The sequence below is a fragment of the Pantherophis guttatus genome, chromosome 18 (assembly GCF_059756535.1).
Source record: "Pantherophis guttatus breed Tessera chromosome 18, ASM5975653v1, whole genome shotgun sequence".
Taxonomy (NCBI): domain Eukaryota; kingdom Metazoa; phylum Chordata; class Lepidosauria; order Squamata; family Colubridae; genus Pantherophis; species Pantherophis guttatus.
Genome location: NC_142080.1, coordinates 6,957,547 through 6,975,350, shown reverse-complemented (window position 1 = coordinate 6,975,350; position 17,804 = coordinate 6,957,547). Strand labels below are relative to the sequence as shown.

General features: G+C 41.5%; 2 protein-coding genes across 4 annotated transcripts in view; both read right to left on the bottom strand.

The window, feature by feature from the left end:
* Window positions 1-1,518, bottom strand: part of CAPN1 (calpain 1) — a 36,268-nt gene extending 34,750 nt beyond the window's left edge. Inside the window, exon 1 of the mRNA XM_034424447.3 lies at window positions 1,337-1,518. The gene's annotated coding sequence lies outside the window, so the exon portion shown is untranslated. The remainder of the gene's footprint in view (window positions 1-1,336) is intronic.
* A 2,183-nt stretch (window positions 1,519-3,701) lies between these two features.
* On the bottom strand, window positions 3,702-13,978 carry SPDYC (speedy/RINGO cell cycle regulator family member C). Of its 3 annotated transcripts, XM_034424450.3 has the most exons (7): window positions 13,866-13,978; window positions 11,594-11,851; window positions 10,644-10,702; window positions 9,026-9,111; window positions 8,112-8,283; window positions 6,597-6,879; window positions 3,702-4,027 (listed from the first exon to the last, which is right to left on the bottom strand). In XM_034424450.3, the coding sequence occupies exons 2-7, from the start codon at window positions 11,805-11,807 to the stop codon at window positions 3,960-3,962; spliced, it is 882 nt and encodes a 293-aa protein (XP_034280341.2). In that variant the 5' UTR covers window positions 11,808-11,851; window positions 13,866-13,978; the 3' UTR covers window positions 3,702-3,959. The 3 variants fall into 3 exon arrangements, with proteins under 3 accessions (XP_034280341.2, XP_034280340.2, XP_034280339.2); XM_034424449.3 differs by having other exon boundaries at window positions 3,702-4,035; window positions 11,594-13,978; XM_034424448.3 differs by having other exon boundaries at window positions 11,594-13,978.
* Between the last annotated feature and the right edge of the window lie 3,826 nt (window positions 13,979-17,804).

Here is a 17,804-nt window from a genome sequence, read left to right as displayed (position 1 = left end):
TATTCTATTCTATTCTACTTTCTCTCTTCTATTTTTTCTTCTCTCCTCTTCTATTTTTTCTTCTCTGCTCTATTTTCTCTTCTCTTCTTTTTTCTCTCTTCTCTTCTCCTCTCCTCTCCTCTCCTCTTCCCTACTCTACTCTACTCTACTCTACTCTATTATTCTATATCCTATCCTATCCTATCCTATCCTATCCTATCCTATCCTATCCTATCCTATCCTATCCTATATTCTATCTTATCCTATCCTACTCTACATCAATGCAACCCAGTTAAACGGCAAGTAGAGGCGGAGAACCAGGATTCTACCACTTGTGTTTCCAGGAACAGCTGTAAAAATTCCCCGCTTCCAAGTTTGGGGAACAGGTAACAAATTTCTACAACCACACTCAACCACAGCAGAATGCAGAACTATCTTCGGATTTAAGCCATCAGCCCCACGAGGACTAGAATCTTCACTGGATCATCCTTTCTAGAAGACCAGACCCCCAGGATGCTATCAAACAGATCCAGATTTGCCTCCAGAAGGCCTAAAGTTAAATCCCAGAACTTTCCAAACAGTCGCTGATAAAATTTTGAAAGTCACATCTATAAAAACCTGGCGGGGATGCCCAATACAGTGACTCAGTCCGCAGATATTTATATTCCTTTTTCTTTGCCTATAAAATAGGCAGGGCCCCATACAATTGTTAGATATGTATTTTATTATTTTTTTTACAGTTCAGCCACAACATCACAGGGGAAATCCGACCCAAAGCAGTGGGAAAGGAGCCCAGCAAATGCCCTCAAATGCACGGACCACAACACCCATCCGGGCAAGAGGTTGAGGGGATTGTAGTCCAGATGTAGGCCAAAAAAGACTGGGGGGAGGGCTGGAAAATCTCACAAACACTTGGCACACAACCCTTACTTTTCTGCAGCGTGTCTCCGCTGCTTTCACTCAGTTGGAAAGGGAAATCCTCCCAGGGAGAACCCCTAGCTACTCTGCCCATGCTCAGAAGTACCCTTTTTCTTCTGCATTAAAGCCACGGAGGGCCAGCGGGAGAGAGAGAGAGAGAGAGAGAGAGAATCCTGAAAGCGAACTTTGCCGCTTTCGCTCCTTAAACCGGCGCGCTTGCTTTTCCCCAAATCGCAAATTTAATAATGCTTTTTTTATTTAAAAAAACAACAAGGCCAAGTGGAACCTCTCCAGGAAGAGCGGGTTGTGTAAGAGGCAGATAACTTAAGAATATATACAATATTTTTCTCCCAAAAGGCCGATCTCAACCGGATCGCAAACTCCAGCACTTTTCCCTCTCCAATCTCACCTCCCGAAAGCAAAGCCCCGAAATCTTTACCTGCGCTCGGACTCGGCCTAGGACGGAGTAAAAAAGGCCCCGATCTTTACACCGGAGGAGGGTAAGGGAAGGGTTTTTTTTTCGGCGCAGGAACGTCGCTCGGGCACCCCCCTCTACCTCCTCGCCGCCCGTCTCCGCCCGTTCGAGGCCGAGCAACTCCTCCCTCGGTGGGCGTTAGCCAAAGGGAAGCAGCCGGAGCAGGGCGCGGCGGGGAAGCCTTGCGCAAAAACGCACGGGTCGGGGAGGCGAGTTGGAGACGGAAGAGGGGTGGCCCGGGAGGGTCTCTCTCTCTCTCTCTCCGATCCCCGGTTTCTTGAGGGAGACGGAAAGGGCAAGAAGCGGGGAGGCCCATCTCCTCTTCCGCGGTTGGAAGTCTGCTTCCTCTCGTCCGCATTCTGCCCGCATTGCAACACCCGGGAGAGCAGCAGCCGCGCCCCGGGAGAGAGGTTGACTGCGCCCCGGAGCGCAAAATCGGTTTGCGCGAAAAGTGGGGATAGGGGGTGGGAAGAGCGCACGGGATGCAGACTTGCTAATGCGCGATCCTCAAAGCGGCCGGATTTGTAAGGGCGGTGCAGCCCTCTAAGCCAAAACAGCTGGTTTCCCAACTTTTTGGGGGGTTTTGAGTTTAGCAGCCTAACGCGCGAATAAGAGGCGCGAAGTGGACCGGCTGCATTAGTCTTGGCTGCGGTTAGGAAACCCAGTGGGGGTCTGTCCTCCCCCCCAACGGGGCGCTCTCCAGCGGCGTCCGACTACAGCGCCCATCACTCCCTCCCAGCAAGTCGATTAGTGAGTGTACAATACACAGGTCTGGCTTAGGGGAGGTTTCAGGATCAAGGGCGCTTTGTTGGGGCCGTCCCAGGTTTTCCAGTGGGGCACCCCCTTTTTTTTGATAGACGTTTCCAAGAAGTCTGACTAGGTGGCTCAGTGGTTAAGACACTGAGCTTGTCGGTGGTTCGAATCCCTAGTTCAGGTCTCTTGCGTAAGCAGAGGGTTGGACTAGATGACCTCCAAGGTCCCTTCCCACTGTTATTGTTAAGTCCCTCTCATTATTTTTACCCGCTTTTAAATAAAACAACTCAAGGTGGCAAAGATACTTAAGGCTGCTTCCTCTATCCGTTTTCCCCACATCAACCTTGTGAGGTGGGATGGGCTGGAGAGGAAAGGAAAGGATCGGCCCAAAGTCACCCAGCTTTCAAGGCTAAAATGGGACTGGAACTCACAGTCTTCCTGTTTCTAGTCTAGTGGTTTCATCACTAAACTGGTCTCTGACACTACATGCAATTGTTTGGATTCAGACAACCACTGTCTGGATGATGGTTTCTCCTTTGTATGGGATGCAGGGGAGAGATAAATGATACTTTTAAAGAGGTTGAGGCTGGGACAAAGCTGAGACACTCCAGCTGTTAGATCATGGGTAGGTTTCCTCTATTATAACCTGACTTTCTGTAGTATGTTTGCCCACGGCTAACCATGGTTTAATTTTCAGGTTTTGTACACAGGCTGGCTAAAACACAAACGGAGGGGTGCGACCCAGTGCAAAAGCAACCTGTTATTTTGCCAAGGTTGAGAAATCTGCCTTATTCTGCCAGCTCCAGTTCATTCTCTACCCAATTTAAAAATGTTGCTAGGGCCTGGACAACAGAAAACCATATTCTTCCAAAAAAAGAGAGAGAGAGAGAGGTTAACTTTCCGCCCAAAATGTTCAGGGCCTTTTTTGTCTTTCAATTTTGCTCCAAATCAAAGCATATTTGTACTGGGAAAAAGAAAGATGATGGAGATGATGGATGCTTTCTGAATTTTATAAATAAGTAAGAAATAGGACATCCTTGCCAGCTATCTGTTTCAGAAATTTCTCATTCAGACTTCAGGCCCACCTGTCGTTATATTAATATAGTTAACGGGAACGTGTTAATTACCATTTTTATCCATGGCTTTCCATTTATTTGATTCTAGTTTTCTAATATTTTGTCAGCTGGCTTGAAGGGCCAACAAGGCACACAGGTGAGTCAGAAATCTAATAAATAGCCACTGCATTAGGATATGGCTGAGGAGAGAAATGGCTTTAAATCCCACCCCTCTTCTCGCTTTCCATTCCACAAAATTTCCACCATAAACGTCAACTGCAAGGACTGCACCAGTTAGCAAACTAAAAATTGTCCGAATTTTCTCTTCTTCTGTTTTGCCCTTGTATGTCTGAATACCTCAGCACAGGGAGTGCCACTATTTAATTGACTTGCAAATCGTTCCAGATTCCTTTGGGCTAAAACAGCCGTTTAAATAGCTTGTAAATCTGCAAATAAAGGTGCTACGAATGAACCAGAGTAAAATATGATTAAAAAGTTTGAAAATATATCCCTGTAGCCTGTTCTTCTAGACGTCTTTATTAAGAGTCATTCCAACTGGCACATTTTGGTATTGTACAAGTCACAATTCATAAGCTTTTTTTTTTTTTAAATATATGTGTATATTAAAAAAAGCTTATGAATATATAAGTATTACTGAGTGTCCTCTTTACAAACAAGAAGATAAAGTGCTTATAAATAGAATGCCGCAGATGTAGATGGAAGGACATCCATGAATATTACTATTCCGGTGGGGGAAATCTGGTATGCAGAGGGGGTCTTCAGCCGTCAGACATTATGCCAAAAATTGCCAATCTTTCTCTCTTCCATCTGTCTCCATGGTGGGTCCCTGTAAGACTACCAAAGATTGATGTTGAGATTCGGTCTACGCAATGCTTCAGATTGCATGGGAAGGTTGTACTTGGAAACAAAAAAGGATGAACATAACAGCTATCTGGGGTTCATTAAAATAGCCACGTTCTTTTCCAACTTGGAAGAAACACCCCTGCTACAGCTGCACGACTCTTTCGTTGATGTCTTAATAAAATTTATTTTTTTAAAAATATTTTGTTAAATTTCAAAAACATGAATCAAAAAGTGAAAGAAAGTTGAAAAGAGTCAGATGAAAAGCAAGATCAAAGTGCAATACTAAAAGAAATAAAACGAATGGCTTGCTTCAGTACAGATTTTAAAAAACACATTCAATTCTTACTCTAAAATTAACAATAGGAGAAGGAAGGTATGTTAAATATATTTGCCAGCTTGAGTTATTTTGTAAAAACAATAAAAATGGGATATAAATAAATAACTTTTAGAATCCCATATAATCCTAACCGTCAGATCCCATGTTCACTTCTCTCTCTTTCTTACCAAAAGTGTCTATGCTTTGATGAAATTGAGATAAATCTTCAAATTTTTACATCGTTCCAGGACTTTCAAAAGTAATCCAAAACACCACACAATAGTCAAAATTATACTAGGGGGGGGGGAGGCAGTGGGCAGCTACATATATTTGGTTTGAAAAGTAATCGTGATGAATGACGAAATTCTTGTATTGGGTGGGACGACAGAATGCTGCACTTCTTAAACATGATGGAAAATTCTAAAAGATTCAAAGAGGTTTGAATCTTTGATGCCATTTTAGTTGGTGTTAGTAAAGAAATTGTCCAACTGTAGATTTCTTTCTCCACTGTACAGGTAGTCCTTGTCTTAAAACCATTCATTTAGCATTTACTCCTATAAAATCTTAACATTGGAAGGGCTAAATGATGCTGTGCTTCAATGGTTAGATGGCCTAGGCGTTGGTATCTGAAGCAAAGTTCAAATAATACATTAATATAAATTGCTAGTCCATGTATGCTATTCCCTATGCTAAATAAATAGATGAATTGGAAGGGCTCCCCAAAGGACATCAAATTCAATTCCTGGTAGTATCTGCCTGATCTACAGGTAATCCTTGACTTACAATCATTCATTTAGTGACCATTTGAAGTTACAATGGCACTGAAAGAAGCGATTTACGATGGGTCCTCGCCTATATGACAGTTGCAGCATCCGCATATGAGTCATATGATAAAATGGCTAGAGAGAAAGTCCCTGTGGATGGACTTCCAGCATGAGTCTGAAAGCTCAGAAGACAAAACCTCTGGTCCCAGATCAGATCCTGCATACGATAAAAATTCAGATGCTTGGCAACCGAAATGTATTTTTAACTGCTGAAGCGTCTGTGATTCCTATTTGTGACTTTCCCAGCTGGCTTCCGGCAAGCCAAGTCAATGGGTGGGTAAATCAGATTCACTTAACAACGGCATGATCCACTTAACAATTACAGTGACTCACTAAACAACCCTGGCTCAAAAAAAAAAAAAGTTCATAAAATCAGGTGCTTTGCTTAGCAATGGAAATTCTGGTCTCGGTTGTGGCCGTAAATCTGAACAGAAAGATAAAACCCAAATTATGAGCTGGAAGAAACTTCTGCGACGCTTCCAACAAGGACCCTGGATTGGAATTGGAGAAATGGTAAGCTTCATTTCACCACTCAGAAGTTTTATCAAGACACTGGCACCGGTTTATCTCTCTGTGAATGCCCCAACACTAAATGTTAACTTCTTCAACACAGCGATAAAAGGATAAGTTCAATTTGCTCTAGGGTGGATGAACAAACAGTGAAGATAACTGTGAAATAAATAATCTTGTGGGTAGAAACAGTTATGTGTTCAGATATCTAGAACGGTTATCAGATCCACAAAAGCTAAACAGATCTTTCCGTCATTGGAAATCAGCCAAAAAAACATGCTTATTCGGCAACAGGTTTATTTCTAACTTTTAACCCTACTCTCTTTAAACCGAATGGGGAATGTGTAAGATTGATTTCAAAAGAATATACAGGTGGTCCTTGACTTACAACAGTTCATTTAGTGACCGAAGTTAAAACAGCACTGGAAAAAAAATGACTTGCGATCGTTTTTCACACTTATGACCGTTGCATCATCCCCGTGATCATGTGATCAAAATTCAGACGCTTGGCAACTGACTCATATTATGACAGAGTGTCCTGGGATCGTGTGATCCCCTTTTGCGACCTTCCAACAAGCAAAGTCAACGGGAAAAACCAAATTCACTTAACCATGTTACTAACTTAACAACTGGAGTAACTCACCTAACAACAGTGGCAAGAAAAGTCCTAAACTGGAGCAAAATTCACTTAACAAATGTCTCAGGATAGAAATTTTGGGCTCAATTGAGGTCGTAAATCGAGGACAAGCTGTATATTTCATTCCTTTTGAAACACAGATTTCAAAAGAATGTGTTTTTCATTTTTTTTTTAAATGTAGATTTTCGAAAGGCTGCATTCATCGTAGAGCGTTTAATTCAAAATGCCCCTAAAAGATGAATTGAACACGGTTAGTAGTACTTACTTTGCATCACAGTGTAGTTAGTCTCTGAATCCAACATTAGAAAAGGACAGCTTTCCAAATCTCCTTTCAACACCTCTGACGGTAACAGATCGCTGGCAGGGGGAGTGATCTGAGCCACATTTTCTTCCATATCCAAAACGCAGAGAAGGCACTCCGGGGGCGTAACACCTGGCCCTCTGGGGAAGAAGTCATTTTCATTCTTCAGGTAACTCCTCAGCGCCCCGCTGTGGTGAGATGCTCGTTCACGGGACCAGGCCCAGTGAGAGGGCTCTCTCAGCATTATCTAGATAAGAGGAAGCCTGATCGTTATTATGAGAGTTGGTTTCAGAAGACCGTTATGTCAATATCGGAACTAACACCTCCCTTTTCAGGGGAAGAGACCTGCTGCTTTGCTGAAGTACGTGCAGTTAGAAAGAAAAATAAATTATTATTTTTTTGGTTTAACATACACTGGAATTTAGTGGTCCACATGCAGGAATTTTTCTGTTAAACCCCATCTCTTTTTCTCAATAAATCTTTGCTAAATTTGGTGCGTGTTTTCTTTTTTGTGCCCAGCATCTTCAACTTATTTATCAACATGTAAAGATGCCATGCCAAGTATCACTAGACTTCTAATGCAGTATGTATTAAAATGAACATTTGAATCTTGTAGTGTTTAACGTGGAGTGTTACTTTTCATCTTACATGCATGGAGACAGTTGGTCCAATTCACTCATAAATCTATTTTTATTTATTAAATTTGTATGCCATCTACGTGGGCATGCCCCTGCGGTTTTCTTGGCAAGGTTTGTCTTAAGTGCTTTGCCCTTGCTTCTTTCTTTCTAGGGTTGAGAGTGGATGACTGCCCCAAGGTCAACCAGCTGCCTTTGTACCAGTGGTGGGTTGCCCCCGGTTCGGACCGGTTCTATAGAACCGGTAGTAAAACTGGATGGAGGCTCTGTCCACTGACCCCAACCTCATCAGAACGCTTCTGCGCATGCACAGAAGAGCGTGCATGTGCTAAGTGAGTGTGCCCAGCCCCGTTGTGAACCGGTAGTAAAGGTAAGTAGAACCCACCTCTGCTTTGTACCTAAGGCAGGACTAGAACTCTTGGTCTTCCACTTTCTAACCATGGTGTCTTAACTATTATATCAAACTCGCTCTGCTAAAAATCATACTTGCAAAGAAAAATATTTTTGTTAGGCAACTACAAAAAAAACTGATAATAGCTAGTACAGACCTTGCAGAGACAAGGAAGCTGTCTTACACACCTAATGAGAATATTGGGCCATCGTTTTTGCAGAACATCAGGGAAGTGTCTTTTTTCCAAGGAGAATGACTTTGGACACACCATATGCATACTATGCACAACATTAAATTTCATTCCATTATTTGTTGCTTTCCCTCAGTTATCCTCCATCACTCCCCCACCCCGCTGCCAATATCTACTGTAGGGTTTCCTTTGCAGTATGGGAAATAATTCTGCCCTTCCCTCCATCAAGCCACCGGTTTTAATCAGATTAAACCGCAGCTGACCTCATCGCAACATCGCTGGCTCACGAACGCTCTGTACTTCATTTTAGCCCAAAAGCCATCTCTCATTTTTAAGAATTGTGGAAATAGTTTCCTCCAGTTGTCGCCAAGTGCCCAGGGGAAGATTTCATATTTATAGTCTTCCGTGTCTTCTTCCATGTCATTGGCTAAGTACCTATAATTAGGAAAAAGAGATGTTGGAAGCAGGGAAAGCCGCCGGGATTCCTTCAGTGACATAATATGGCATAATTTCTCAAGAAAGGCTGAGTCACTTTCTCAGTTTGAAATCCATCACTTTTTACAACTGTAAAAAGTTATAACAGTCAGAGTACAAAGTCAAATGTTGTCCACATTCAAGGACAGCTTGGAACATGGAAATAAGGTGGTAGAAAACCTATATCTTCCACTTGTAGTGGAAAGCAAGGAAAAATTCCAAATAACAGCTTAAATAAGGAAGTACCAAGGAGAACCCCTCCCCACACTGAGGGCAAGTACTGTACATAAACAAACCCCACTTCCTTTTAGCAATGAAGATGTTATCTAGTTGGTAATGAAACATCTAAGAACAAACAACCAAGCTCAGAGAGCACCAAGGATTCCACAATTCAACTCTTAAGCTACAGATACCCTCTTCTATTAGAGTACCAAATGTCAATATAATAATGTAGACAAATGTTTTCCACTTCTACACTATGTCCTTTGCTCTACATCATCTAAAGATTGCTTATGAATTATTTCTGAATAATGTGAATTCAGGGGATCTTTTTCTAGATGAACTAGCCATCTCCAGCCCTAAATTCTGTCCAGATACGTTAATATCTTTAAATGGCCTAAGCCAAAAATCTTGGCAGTCTTTAAAGCAAAACAAATGAATAGGACAACCATGAAGCTCAAAAGATAACAACTGTGCCACTTACAGAGCTATGAAGAGATTGATCCGTGTATATTCTTTTGTTTGTAGGCCAGCTCGTTTAAAGTACATCATAGTCATGGCTATAAGATACTGAATGAAAAGGTGAGTTTTAATATTTTTAAAGACCGGAATTGTAATATGGGAACAGGGAAGAAAAAATCATCCTAAGTACATGCATAGAAACAGAACTGAAAGAGTCAAAATACCGGTACTGGCTTTTATTAGGAAAGCTGTTATTGCTCTGTGGACTTTTGAGAAGAGGCTTTAATAGTCAAATTACCCTGATACGACAGAAGGTTATTGAAAGGAAAAACTAAGTGGCAGCTTGCCAGCTAAGCCCTTCCTAGTAGGCTGTTTTTTAAAAAATTTCCTTTACTAAAGAAATCCACCAAGAACACAAAAGTCACAGAAAAACCCAACACATTTGCAGTTATAGCATCAGGAGCTCTGCGTTGGGAAAAACTTTTATCTTCTCTTGAATGGTTGAGTTTGGGTTGCTAAATAACATTATCACGGTAGCTTATGCTATGTAAACAATTAAGCATGCTGTTGCCATGTTGCCTCCTGGTGCGAATGCAAAACACGGGAAGAACTGTCATTGTGAATTTAAGTCCAAACTAATATTATCACTATGGTTAGCTGGTTTCATTCCTACAGCAGGACTAGAACTCATGATCTTTTGAATTTTAGTCTGATACCTTTACCACTAACCAACTAGCTCTAGTTTTGGGTTACCAGTGTCCAATTTAAGAACAGGTTTTATTTCTGGTATGCTTCTAACTATGATCAGTACAGCTATAAAACAATTGGCACACTATATTACAATTACTCCTTACATACTATAAACAAGGAGCGTCTACATTAAAAAAGAAAATAGAATGTAATAGCCCTTCCTTGATATATTGGTAGCCCTCAACTTACAATTGCGCCCAACATTTCTGTTGATGAACAAGATAGCTAAATGAGTTTTTCCCCATTTTATGACCTTTCTTTCCACAGTTGTTAAGTGAGTTGTTGCAGCTGTTATGTTAGTAACACAGTTAAGTGGATCTGGCTTCCCCATTGACTTCGCTTGTCAGAAGGTTGCAAGAGGTGATCACATGATCCCGGGAAACTGCAACAATCATAAATATGAGTCAGTTGCTGCATTTTGATCATTTGACCATGGGGATGCTGCCACACCGTGCCACAGACTTGAATATGAAATACAGTCACAAGTCACTTTTTCAGTGCCATTGTAATTTCGGTTACTAAATTAATGGTTGTAAGTTGAGGTCCACCTGCATTTGTTTAGGTGGGGAGGTGTTTGGGGGAACAGAATGTATAAAGAAAAGAGATAACCAGTATAACCTATTTTTCTGGGAACTGGAACAATATACTCTGGAAAATGGAGGCAAAGGTCATTTTACCCACTGCCTGCTAAAAATTGTTTTGTTATTTTAACAAAAGCTGTTAAGTCTCTTATGAAAACAAATAAACAGAAGCCTATTCTGGAACATCCTGTCTATTTGTGTGAAAAGTAAGCTTCCAATATTGTCAATTAAAATTGAGCTGTAAAACTAAGAACACAATATTGATCTAATACTGGAAGTGTTGTTGCACGAACATAACAGGAAACATACCTTATCTGAGATTCTGTAACACGTGTCCATGGACAGGAAGTCTTGTACCAAGCCATCCTCTGATGAGAAATAGAGGGATCCAATTTAAGCTACATGATTCATTATTACAGACAAAGTTTAAATTCAGGTAATACAAGGCAACCTATAGTATTTTATGCTATTTTTATAGCATCTGAAAAATATTATTAAATAAACCCAACTCTTGAGCATAACGCACAATGAGCATTACATCCTGTTACTATAGAATTTGCCATGCATTTAGAATCAGAAAAACGGGAAAAACTGGTGAAATCATTAAAAGAGATTCGATATATTAGCTTTCCCACCCCAAAAAAAACACATCACCCCATGTTTGAGTGGGAAAGAGGAGATCCAACATTTTCCTGAACATATTTTTAAATGTCAGTAACCTTAATTTTTGTTAATTTAACCTATACATTCTCAGACATAGCTTTTAGCCATACCATCCCAAAGCTACCTATTCTAAAAATCTTTTGTCTTTCCCTGATTGACTTAAAATAAAACATTTTGCCATTCTGAAGTGAAGAAGATGTCTTAAATCAGCTAAGCCATGATTTACTGAAAAAAAACATATCACACAAGACCATAAACCAGAGGTTGGACAGCAATCATTTTGGATCCTAGAAATCATGATGTGATTTTAAAGATCCAACTGCCCTTCTATTAAATCCCATCACATTTAAGTGAGAGAGTGTGATTGCATTTCTTTTTTAATTGTGGGGTTGGTGGTGGTGGAGAGATTTGAAGGCAAGGTTTGCAATCTGTCAGGCACTGTGCTGCCATACAGAAAATTGGGCAAATGATACAATGGTTAAACTTTGTGTATCAATTAAGTCATTTTGCAGGCTAGCTGGGCTTTGAATGCTGTCCATCTCTGTCCCAAGGAGTGCTGAGTCCTAGCACTCCTTGAGTAGATACGACTACTAGACCTAGGAGGTTGAAGAATGCTTCTTGTTCTTCTCTGTGTAGCAGGAAAAATGGCTGCTGTGAAATTTTCAAGGTTGTCGTGGAAAGTTCCTTCTCAAGCCCCTGTGTAGAACCACCAGTAACCAAAGCACCCTGCGTGCTGCGTTGTCGTGCGCTCCCTGGCTTCACTACAGCAGTGACTGTAGGAGGAACACAAGTGCTATGGTTGTCTCGCATTTTTCTTTGAGGTGGTTGATAGTAGAGGCCCCAAAATGGCCTTCCTGGGAGGAGAAACACATTCATGCATCAAATTTAAAGCAGCCACATTGAATATTATTCTTCCCAACACATTAAACTCCTTCAAGACTCAGCTAGCACTATAGTTAAATTACACTCCAATTTCTATCATCAGATTTACCTATTTTGTTTCTCCATGCCCCCAGCAGGAGAAATGGGAAAGTCTCAAAATAGCCACTCACAAAGTAGGTGGCAACTATTTGCTTAACCCAAGATGCATATATTGCTGAAAAGACATAATTATTCCATGTATACTACACACCAAGCATTGGGTGGGTCAAAACAGAACTCTACAGTATACTGAAACGCAATAAAATACTAAGTTATGGTCTTTAACCAGTAAAAATGCAATGAATAAAATGAGCAACACAAAACTTTCCCCTAACAACAAAAACTATTAGCAACTATAGCCCATATTCTGCCCATATTCTTCTCTATTGCCAGTTCTATAGGGACATTTGTCACCGGTCGATTGCCTGTTTTATTTCAATTTCTGGGGCACCTCAATAGCTTTTATCTGCATTGTTTAATAAACAAGTTAAATTTATTTCTCTAAAAGTAGCAAAATTTTGCTACATTGTGTGTACGTTTGCCCACAAATTATTGCGAATAGTTCTTGTTGTTAAAGGGATAGTTTTGTATTGCTCATTTCATTGACTGTATCTTTACTGGTCAATGGGCGAAGTTCTATCTGCAATAAAAGCAGCACTTCATTTAAAAAGATAGCCGATTTAAGGAGATTTCAAGACTCAAAAAGCAATGTTGCAGCTACTCTGAATTTGTACAACCACAGCTTAATATTCGTGCTTGAATTAACCCTACTATCCACTTTCTCCCAAAAGTAGACAAGGAGTATATATGTTGTGTACATATATTTTTGGTAAACTCCCAAGATGCTTACTAAAATGGACAGTATGGAAATTTAAATAAATAAATAGGAACACACACTGCACTAAGCAATGATTTGCTCTGATTGTGGTATAAGTTATTCAGTTTGGCTTTACCAAACACTCTAGGCTACAAACCACAATTTAAACTACAATGGTTACATTGATGGGCTAATCTAATTATATTACAGATTATCTAGGAAAGAGTATTATTCCTATTTCATAACTCAATGCACGTGGACAATACAGCATTCAAGAACAGCTCTGAGTTTGTTTTGAATTCTAAGCTTTAAAATCCCATCTGATTGTAGCCCTTAACATGCTGTTCAGTGGAAATAAATTCAAAACTTAGAAAAAAATTCAAAACTTCATCCTAAACTCAATGACATACTTCGTTATCATGCAAATTATAATACAAGAAGGATCCATTATGGAAGGGATCCCGTAAAACACAGAGCAAATAGTTTGCTATCAAAAAAATAAATAAAAAATAAATACCACAGAAGTGGTATTGGGGCTTGGGGTTAAATAAACCCACACAGGACTCATCTGAAATGATTCCCAATTAAGATTTACATTTTATTTAACATATTTTATTTTTATTTGTTGTTTCTAACACCAGCAGATATGAATTAAGCATCGCATGGAGATAAATCAATTTTAAAGATTATTCATATAATCTTTAAATATAATAGTAATTTCAGTACTATTTCCAAACACTAAACCTGTCAGGACTGGGATGATTATCTCCTAAATCTTCAAACCTGCCCCCAAATTGCATCCCTGCCATTTTTTTCTCCTCTTCCATATTTTTTTTTTAATGGGCTAGCCACTTTTTTCTTTTTAAATCCACAAATGCAAAAAACATTGTTTTGCAACACTTGCATTCCTCCTAATTATATATTTTTTAAAAAAACATCCTTTGAGTTGCATTTCTCCCCCTTCTGAATAAAACCACAGCAGGTACATTTCCTTTGAGGGGAGCACTTGTTTTGCCATCCTGACAGGACTGCAGGATGAAGTTTTAGGGTGAGGGGGAAAACCCTCCTCAAAAATGCCTTATTTTGCTTGGTTAAATGGAGCTTCAATTGCGCACTAGACAAACACACACCCTCAAATGGGAGCAGGGTTTTTTTTTCATGCAAAAAAGAGATTAATGGCAGTCTCTGTGGAGAGCCGTGAAAGACACCAATAGAAAAAAATGAAGGGAAAAAAATGGCCACGCTTCTTCTTACACCATTGCCCACTAAGCCGCTTCCCGCCAAAATTTTCCCGCCCTTTTTTTTACAACCCCCCCCCCACCTGAGCACAGCGACAACCACCCAAAGAACAGAGAAGCGAAGGGGGCACCGCTAAGCCTCGCCCACTTCTCCTCAGCCGCTACCGTTTATAGGCTCGACCGCCGCTCCGGCTGCACCAATCCCCGCTCAGAGGAGGCGGGGACAATTGGGATAAGCCTCCCTTCTTACAGATACAGATTAACAGAGTTGGAAGGGTCCTTGTAGGTCATCTAGTCCAACCCGCCGACAGATGGCAGGCCAATCTGTCAATCAAGCGTTGCTGACGTAGCTACTTCTTGCCTGGGAATTTTTTAAAGAAGTTTTAAAAGTTTTTTTTTTTAATGCCAAATTGTGCTTTGTTTTAAGAGAGGGTTTGCTTGCTAAAGAGCTTGTAAATATTTTTCTTAATAGCTAGCTATCTAATACTTAAACTTATATACCACTTCATTAATAATGTGGTGCTTATTATGGGCTACCATCCATGCAACCGGATGGCAAAGTTTATCATTCAGAATAGAATTTTTTTTATTGGGCAAGTGTGATTGGACACACAAGGAATTTCTCTTTGGTTTTTTTTTTTAAAAAAAACAGCGTTCGAATTGCAACCCTTGGCTAGCAATGGATATTAAATTGCAAAAAACCATCAAACTTGGCCAACTCTGGCCATTAGACTGCAAACCCCATTATCCCCTGCCAGATGGAACTTGGCATGGTTTTTTTTTAGATTGCAAGTAATTTAGATTGCAAGTAATCCTTCAGCATGACTGTTGAAAAGTCTCTTCGCTCATCCAGTTCAGCCGGTTAGTAAGGGCGATAGGGTATAGGGTAGTTCTCGGGTGAAATCCAGCAGATAGCGGAAATTTTGAGCAGTTCGGAGAACTGGCAAATACCACCTCTGGCTTGCCCCAGAGTGGGGTGGGAATGGAGATTTTGCAATATCCTTTCCCCAGGAGTGGGGAGGAAATGGGGATTTTGCATTATCCTTCCCCTGGAGTGGGATGGGAATGGAGATTTTGCAGTATCCTTTCCCCAGGAGTGGGGAGGAAATGGGGATTTTGCAGTATCCTTCCCCTGGAGTGGGGAGGGAATGGAGATTTTGCAGTATCCTTCCCCTGGAGTAGGGAGGGGATTTTGCAGTAGCCTTCCCCTGAAGTGGGATGGGAGTGGAGATTTTGCAATATCCTGCCCCTGGAGTGGGGAGGGGATTTTGCAGTATCCTTTCCCTGGAGTGGGATGGGAATGGAGATTTTGCAGTATCCTGCCCCTGGAGTGGGGACAGAATGGGGATTTTGCAGTATCCTTCCCCTGGAGTGGGGAGGGAATGGAGATTTTGCAGTATCCTTCCCCTGGAGTAGGGAGGGGATTTTGCAGTATCCTTCCCCTGGAGTGGGGAGGGGATTTTGCAGTATCCTTTCCCTGGAGTGGGATGGGAATGGAGATTTTGCAGTATCCTGCCCCTGGAGTGGGGACAGAATGGGGATTTTGCAGTATCCTTCCCCTGGAGTGGGGAGGGAATGGAGATTTTGCAGTATCCTTCCCCTGGAGTAGGGAGGGGATTTTGCAGTATCCTTCCCCTGGAGTGGGGAGGGGATTTTGCAGTATCCTTTCCCTGGAGTGGGATGGGAATGGAGATTTTGCAGTATCCTGCCCCTGGAGTGCGGAGGGAATGGAGATTTTGTAGTATCCTTCCCCTGCCACGCCCACCAAGACACACCCACCAAGACACCGCGCCCACCAAGCCACGCCCACAGAACCGGTAGTAAAAAAAATTGGATTTCACCACTGGTAGTTCTTGACTTATGACCGCAATTGAGCCCAAATGTCAGTGGAGATTCTCAGTCGTCCAGGTCATGGATGTCCCAAACCTTGCTTTTTTTCAAGAGGCAACTGGAGTCCCTGGATTTTCTTTGAAGACGTTTCGCTTCTCATCCAAGAAGCTTCTTCAGCTCTGACTGGATGGAGGGGAATGGAAGGAGCCGAAGAAGCTTCAGAGCCGAAGAAGCTTCTTGGGTGAGAAGCGAAGCGTCTTCAAAGAAAAACAGGAAAGTCCAATTACCTCTTGAATTCTTGAATTTTCAGAACTGAACTAAAGAAGCTTCTTGGATGAGAAGCGAAACGTCTTCAAAGAAAAAAACCACAAAGTCCAGATGCCTCTTGGAAAAAAGCACTGTTGGGAGAATTGAGTCCCAAATATTTTTGTTGCTAAGCAAGACATTTGTCAGCAGTTCAAGCTGCATTTACTCTAGTGCTGACATGAGAAGGAGAAGCGGAGGCGTCTGGAAAGGGACGTTTGACTTTTCACCTACTTATTTTCCCTGGAGATAATATCCCCTAGGAGATGGGTGGGAGGGGGGAAATTCCTTTGAGCTGGAGCAGTAGATTAGGGGGTAGAGTGACTTGGAAGATGGCCAATGAGTGCAGAGGAGTGGGGAACGGAAAGGGAGGATTTTGGGTCTGGAAGTCAATGTTGACTGCAATGGAGTCGGAGTTAGGATGTCATGCTTAATAAATGGGAGTTTTTCATCAAAGACTTTGTTTGAAATGCAATTTATTTGAGACGACTTCAAAACCTGACAACATTTATGAAGTGAATTTTGCCCCAATATTACGACCTTTCTTGCCACCGTTGCTAACGGAAACCCTGCCGTTGTTAAGTTAGTAACCCGGTTGTTAAGTGAATCTGGCTTCCCCATTGCTTGTCAGAAGGTCGCAAAAGGGAATCATATGATCCCGGGAACATTGCAAGCGTCATAAGTATGAGTCAGTTGACCAAGGGTCTGCATTTTGATCATGTGGCCATATGGGAGATGCTGCAACAGTTGTGTGAAAAATGGTCCTCTAGGAAGTTAGCACCCACCCCTCTCCTAGGAAAACAAGATATTTTAGGAAATATTCAAAAGGGCAGAATATTTCCCCTAAAAGGGAGGCAGAAATTCAGCCCCCCCACCCCACCTTTGTCAATGGGCCATTAAGGCCTGGGCCAGTCTATTCTACATAATAAAGATCTACCTCCTTCAGGGAGAGCCATAGTAAGAATTGCCCAAACGCCCTTTCATTACATCATCACCCGGCAAGAGTCAACCAAGCCTGGGACACAGACAACCTACAAAGTTACCCCTGCATAGCCCCGTGGGAGTCTGACAGCCAATCAGAATAACAAGCTCAAATTCAAAAGGCCAAGAGAGGATCTAAAAAAAAACCCAGGCACCCTCAGCATCTCTTCCCTTCTTTTTTTCTCTTCAAGGCATGTGATCCTGTCCACCATTAAAAACCATCTTTCCAAGCAATCTCCATTGTTTCCAGTATCTTGGAACTGAACCCATAAGGACATTTCTTCCAACGCCCCACGTCCCTTTTTAGTTAACTTTGAACGGTCACTAAATAAAACTGTTGTAAGTCAAGGACATATCTGTATTTTTAAGCATGGCTTTAAGCCTATCTGCAGCTTAGGATCGAACTGGTTTTTTGGGGGGCTCCTGGTGATATTTCCTGCAAGCCAACAACAGCAGTAAAGCGTTTATTTATTAAATGCATCGCGTTTATTTATTTATATTAAAGGTTCGCTGAAGGTTTTCAGAAACAGGACAACCATTTGACTGGGATTGGATAATAAGGTCTCCTCCTGCCCTGAGCATTTGGGGTTGGACTAGAAGACCTCCGGGGTCCCTTCCAGCATGTTCTAGAATGCAATGCAAATGGATATAAACACAGCGATGAAGATGGAAATCAGTGCCCACTAATGCATAAAGTTGCATATTTTTTTTTGTAAC